This window comes from Chroicocephalus ridibundus, chromosome 14, assembly GCF_963924245.1.
Source record: "Chroicocephalus ridibundus chromosome 14, bChrRid1.1, whole genome shotgun sequence".
In the NCBI taxonomy this organism is placed as follows: Eukaryota; Metazoa; Chordata; class Aves; order Charadriiformes; family Laridae; genus Chroicocephalus; species Chroicocephalus ridibundus.
The window spans coordinates 5,037,666-5,044,406 of NC_086297.1; the positions used below are offsets into that span (position 1 = coordinate 5,037,666).

The following is a 6,741-nucleotide window of genomic DNA, read 5'->3' on the forward strand; positions in this document are numbered from 1 at the left end:
CCTTTTTCTTCCCCCCCCCCCCCCCCCCAACAAACTAGACAATTCTAACTCTCCAGGATCAAAAAATGAGTCTCTGATCTTTGGATGTGACAAACATTAAAAAAAAATGAAAAATAAAATCAAGCTTGCTCTTCCCAGGTACACTGAGTAACAAACACTGCTAGAGGACACAATGATCTGGTGGTCTTTCAATTCTGCTAGTCTAGATTTCACATTTATCCCTAAGGCAATTCAAATAAATTATGTTTTCTCCTCATATTCTGCTTCTTGTTGGCAATCTTCAAATCATGTTACCATGTAGAAAGCAGTATAACTAACCTTCCTGTAATTTTAAAATATTGCTTTCCATCACAAAGAGCTGTATTTCTTAGAAATTTAATAGGGGAGAAGGGAGCATTTTGCCTTTGATAGTAGCAGTATTTATAATTGCAAGTTAGTTTTAATAAGGACCATAATGTAACAACAGTGTAATTTTAAATACAAATTGTGCCAATTGCCTGGATGTCTCACAGTCAAAAGAAGAATAGTAAACCTATATACGATGAGATTAAGAGATGATTTAGGAAACAGCATACATGTAAGTGACAACACCTTACAACGAGCACAGCTTACCCGTACAACCTAAACGGCAAAGATACCCATTACAATCCAACCAAAGATACCCATTACAATCCAACCAAAGATACCCATTACAATCCAACCAAAGATACCCATTACAATCCAACCAAAGATACCCATTACAATCCAACCACTTACTTCAAGCACATCCAGAAAGAGAAGAGTGAAGGGTGCTGCTCTTCCCACACGTCAGGCCCTAGCGGGACTCACATCAGCCTCTTTACCAAGGAGACGCGATGGCTCGGCTGTAAATCACACGTCATTGAATGCGGCTGGCATATCTGATTCAGTGGAGACTTCACAACTGTTGCTACTAAAACGCTACTTCAACAATAAGAAGTTAGATGCCATGTTTGAGCTAGTCGCTTTTCAACCAAATAAGGAGAACAAGGTGATGCTAAAGAACATTTTAGAGTAACACTTGAGAACCTTCAGACTTCCATACAACCCCTATTTGTCAAAGGGATGTAAAGCTTTAAAGTTTTGTTCAAAGTATAAAGAAGCTGTACTTGCTTCTCTCTTCCTTGCTGTCCTGAAAACACTTCCTTGTTGTACAAAGAATAAGATGCACATAACAGACCAGCAGAGCTAATAAGCCAGGATTGCTTCCTGTCCTTTCAAAATTACAGAAAAGAGGACAAAGAAAATGCCACACAGCCAGCATCAGTTAATTATCTCTAGCCACAACTATTTCCCTTGATGAAACAGTAACAGACAGAACCAAGACCACCTGAGCATTAGCACAGCTGTTTCACTATGCGCTGCAATCAGCATAGGCCACAGCTACACTCATGTTGTGCCATAGCATTGTTGAAAAAACAACAACCCAAAACCCAAAAAACCCCACCATTCCAAGAAAAAGATTATGACAATCAGTGATACAAGTTAACGTCACTTGGTGCTATCTCTTTCTTTACTGCTAGTAGCTGGTTTGCTATTTAAAAGTAAGGTTAGACATGTAAAACAGCAAATATACATCGTGCATTATACAATCTGATCAGAATAGATAAAATTTAGCAGAAGCTGGGGGACAGGATAAGAACCAATAACATACCAGAGAAAGCTGGGATGTCAGGTACTGAGCAGGGATTCCCCTCTGGCAAAGCACGGGGCAGGCTATGCTGCGGGGTACATGACAGCCTGACGGCAGGCTCTGCCATTACGCAGGACAGACAGAAGTGTAGGAGGCAGAAGGGACTGCATAAGACGAGGCAGGGTGGGAAGAAACGTTTGCTCCTGGGACTGAGAAATGGGTACATATTCTAGAGAGCGTCCAGGAATACAGACCGAGGGCAACACACCATGAGGGGTGCTGACACCAAGTCTCCAGAGCAAATACCCCCAGGGATGACAGGAAGGGGCAGCCACAGGGATGGGGGACGGGAAGGCTACTGGCAACCCAGGGTTCACGTACTTTGCAGGACCAGAAGGTTGTACACCTTCAGTGCAGAGAGGGAGAGAAAGACATCATCTAGTGGGAGCAAAAGAAAGCGCTGCCAGGGGAACAGCCAGCAGGCAGGAGGCAGATCGCCGGCGGAGGGGCGAGAAGTCCCATGGAGGACCCAGAGGGTCGGATGCTCCAGGCAGAAGAGCGGACGGCAGGCAGGCTGCCGAGGTCGAGCTCCTTAGAGGAAGGCCGCGGAGAGGAGCACACGGCGGCAGAAGGCCGCCCTCGGGACCGAGAGGCAGGACACGGGGCACCCGGCAGCGGGGAGGGCGCGGGAAGGCCGCGGATCCCCAGCGAGAGAAGGGCGCGCGGCTGCCGCGTCAAAGCGCTGCGCGGCCGCTGATGCCTCCCGATGGCGCCCGCGGAGCGGCCCCGCCCGGCACGAACCGGCGCGTCCTCCCGCTCCCGGCGCAGGCCGCGTCTCACGGGCGGCGCGACGGGCGGGCCCGTCTCCATGGGAACCGCGGCCCCGGGCGGGCCTAGCGGCGGGCACCGCCGCCGCCCAATCGACGCGCGGCCTCGCCCCTGGCCCCGCCCCCCGTTTCCTGCCGGGGGTCGCCGGTCCCCGCGCCTCCCCCTCTGCGCTCAGCCGGTGCCGCTCGGTGCCGCTGGCCGCGCTCGCTACCAGGCGCCTGGTACCGCCTCCGCCTCCGCGTATTTTCCGCGTTCCATCCTCGCCACTGACACACCGCAGCCTCCGGCTGTTAATGACCCCCGGGCTCACAAAACACAGCGAACGCTCGTTCGATACCCTCGGTTTTTTGCTCGCGTGTCTTCCTATGAACTTTGTTTGTCATATGGTTTAGTATCAAGCGATTTCTCCCTATGTAGATCAGGAAGGGAAGCCTTGGCCCATTTCAAGTCCAGCTGTCAGGAACGGGCACAAACTGGAACAAACTTCCCATTCTCTCCTAACTGCCACTGCCTTGCGTGAAAAAACTTTAAAAAGCTTGTAAAACAAGCTCAAGCCAACTGCAACACGAGGTCATGCTGCACAGGCAAGTTCTGCTACCAAGGCATTTAATTATTAAAAAATATATCTACCAACTAAACCAGCCGACGCTGCCTACGTGAGAGTGGGGAAGACGTGACACAGGAACCGGCCGGAATGCACGGTTTTCCCTTAGTCACTCTAGATGACTTGCCTGTCTGGAAGTCATGAGGCAAACTTCCTGCAATGCTCTCTCACGTCTTCGTGTTTCTAGGTTATACAAACAGCTCTGCCAGGTGAGAGACCTTTCAGAAACCTGTACGCTGCATGAATTCTCTCTGAAGTACACCGAAGAAAACAGAATATTATCAGTAGTTCTTGTTAGCTGTCCTTAGGTCATCAGAAAAGAACTGTATTTCCTAACCCTGTGCCATGAAAAGAAAACAGGGGGTTTTATACATAGAGAGAGACATATTACATATATGACATATAACTTCAGAATACTACAATTACTAAAGGGATACAGTTCATTTATTTCTATGAATCACCTCTGCTTTAAAATACAACAGTGAAATATGGCCTCAAATGATTTTCCAAATCTGAGCACACAAAACTTATAGTGCAAGTCCCAGCATAATTTATACTCTGCAGTGGACCTCTCAAAGCATTCATCAGAATGAACACATAGCAGGTGAATGTCTAAATCCATATACCATGCTGACTGGTGGCGCACTCCTTTTCCTTGTCTTGCCCCAGAATTGCCTAACCTATCAACCACATGATCTTTTGCAACCCTTTCTCAACCCCCCTTTTCAAATTAGCTGTCATCTTCTCCAAAGTACCTTCAGACAATCCGTGGTCATGTAGTTAAATGTGTGTTGGTTCCCCAAATGAGTAACTGATGGTTTCTACTGATTCAACAGTGTCTGAAATGGGTAAATTTTAATCTTAAGTGGTGAGTCAAAAAGATTACAGTCTACACAACACGGATTTTGGGATCAAGTAGAAACCTGTATACACCTAAAATAAATGCAGAAAATGTCCTGGTTTCATAGATGGAAGTGAAAGGAAACGTTTCTTCCTTCTTAGCAAAAATGAACAGGAATTTAGAAGAGAGAGACAGATTTTCTGTTCTTATCGAACATTAGTGAGTTCTGTAAGGTTTATGTTAAAGGTAGATTTCAGCCACCTTTAGAACCACCTTCAGAGTCTGCATACAAGTCTTTGGCCCCACCAGTGTACTGTGAAATAGCAACACTTACAAGTAGCTTCACAAAAAAAGAAAAAAAATGGACGCACCCTCTGAAAATGCTGCATTTTAGATAGGAAAAGCAGGGTATATCCTGGCTACAGATATACTACTAGGCTCAAAATCACTTTTAATTTAACCACAACACCAGTCCAAAGGCTACACCCAACTCATCATGGCCCAACTCCATAACAAGACAAGACACAGGATTACACAAACTCTGTATTTTGCCACCCTCATTCTTGTTTCTATGGAAAAGTAGTTCCAAGACACGGGCCACACAAGAGCCATGGCACACTCCAAAGTTGCTTACCTGGAAAATCAGAGGAACAGATTTATGAGAAATATCATGCAGGGACTCTGTAAATGAATATGGACATAGTCTACCTTCATGAAACATAGAAGTTAAACTGTGATTCACAAAAGTCTTTCTTTCAAGTGCAGCTTTCCTTCAAATGAATAAATTTCTTTCCACAGAACCCAAGAAATGTATTTAGTATACAGTACACAAACAATAAATATAAAAAATTCAAAAACTAACATTTTAAAGATGATCTCCTAAATAAAAGTGGCCTACTTTACAGCTTGCAAAGGACTCCAGAGGAATTTTCGATCTGCTGTTACTTAGGTCCTAAATGACACATTTAAATTCCAGTTTCATCCAGCCTAGAAGAACTTGATTTCCGTGTCTCTCTTTTCCATGTCTACCTGTACAACAACTGTGGGTTCACATTTTTGAAGAGTATATACATCTTTGTAGGTACAGTTCATGTTTCTCAACTGCATCTGGAGAGTCATATAAAAAGACCTTATTTTCATACTTGCTTTAGAAACAAACTAAACATTACTGAAACCTCAACTCTGAATATTACTGGCCTTTCTGCAATAAAGATCTTACAAGGGCTCTTTGTACAACATGATCTGCTACATTTACCTTTTGAATCAAAGGCAGACGTGTACGCACTGCACAGTGCACGGTTAACCGTGTATGAAACCATTTGATATATTCAATGTTACTGTTAACATTCTTAAAAATACTGCAGTAAAAATCCCTAATTAATAAAACAGACTGCATTCCAGAACAAATAAGAAAATATAGCCTTAAAACTAAAATATCTATAAAAGCTTAATAAGAATAAACATATACGGCACTTTTAAGGTAATATTTGCGTCTCGCCTACAAACTGCAGGAACAGCAAAGAGTACAGCAGAAATTTGCAACAGGAATCAACAACCCCTCATAACAATTACAATACACAGAAGCATTTCTACAGTTCAGGAGGTGCTAAGGAAGACGTTTGCCACCAGAAGCCAGAGCAATGAAGCTCTGTCCTCATGTCAGCTACCCTCTTCCTATTTCTACTCTGTAATAACAATATTCCAGTCACTTCTGCCTTTTTGAATGCCTGATCAGGTAAAAAATTCCAGCATTGTCTGACCGTCTTTACTGATGTGAATGGTAAACAGATATCGGATTCACTACATCACTCTGGTTTTAATGGAAGCAATCTAGGAACTCATGAAGCTCAACAGAGGAAAATGTGAAGTCCTGTACCTGGTGAGGAATAACGCCATGCACCTGCACAGCCTGGGAGCCAGGCAGTTGTAACGCTGAGGGTCTAGTGGAGGGTTGGTGTAATCTAAGTCTACTAAGTATAACCAAATGACATTATACTTTCCTATTACGAATCCCCTTCAGCAAGAAATTAAACTGACACTTTCACAGTCTACTCTGGACAAAGAATTTGCCTATTTAACGATTCCTTGTGAGTTCAATAACACTTTGAGAATATCTGTAATAAGTGGTATACTTACAGATGAACAACACTAAGATGCAGATTTTTTTTTTAAATTTAGTTAGAACTGTAAAGAAGAATTTTTCAAAGCTCTTTTTGTAGTTAGAGGCCTGAAGTCACTGTGAGTTCTCTTTGCTGCACTTGAATATTCCCTCTACCCATAAGTGTACTGCAGCATATCTAATGCTTAAACACATGCAACATAACACCACCTAACAGGGGGTTTGTGCCTTCCTCTCAGTTCCAACTGTTTATGAGGTTATCCAGACTGTGCAGGCTTCTGCAAGCACAGCAACCCTGTGTTCTGCTCACTTACACTACTGCCTTGTTGAATACTGAATCAAATCCAATGATCTGGGTGCTGATGTTGGAGGGGGATCATTTACCCTGGCACGTCATCCTCTACAAACACATCTCTTTCAGAAAACGCATTCTTCCAAAACAATAGGAGCCATCAGCTACAAAAGTGAGACCACAGATGACCAGTCAGTTTTCTCAACAGCTGGTCTATGCTTATGGACGTCCACTTCTGAAAAACAGACCAACTGCAGTGACATTCTTCTGCCTCCAGAAAAAAAACACTGACCTTTTAAATGGTGTGTGTGTTCTACAACTGAACGCTAAACACAGAGTACGTGTTGCACTCTGCTGACTAGGCTGCAGAGAGGTAAGGCTTTGGTGGGGCAATGTTGATGTGAAG

The 6,741-nt window shown here is 44.1% G+C and overlaps 1 protein-coding gene across 5 annotated transcripts in view; it reads right to left on the reverse strand.

Moving 5' to 3' along the window:
- CCDC57 (coiled-coil domain containing 57) overlaps window positions 1-2,817 on the reverse strand; it is a 42,599-nt gene extending 39,782 nt beyond the window's left edge. The window contains exons 1-2 of one of the 5 annotated variants that reach the window (XM_063351921.1): window positions 2,033-2,817; window positions 757-1,854 (exon numbers count right to left, since the gene is read on the reverse strand). In XM_063351921.1, the coding sequence (XP_063207991.1) occupies window positions 757-767 (11 nt within the window). In that variant the 5' untranslated portion in view covers window positions 768-1,854; window positions 2,033-2,817. Of the gene's footprint in view, window positions 1-756 lie in introns of all 5 variants that reach the window. The other 4 variants (XM_063351920.1, XM_063351918.1, XM_063351919.1 and 1 more) reach the window with 4 other exon arrangements.
- Window positions 2,818-6,741: the final 3,924 nt, after the last annotated feature.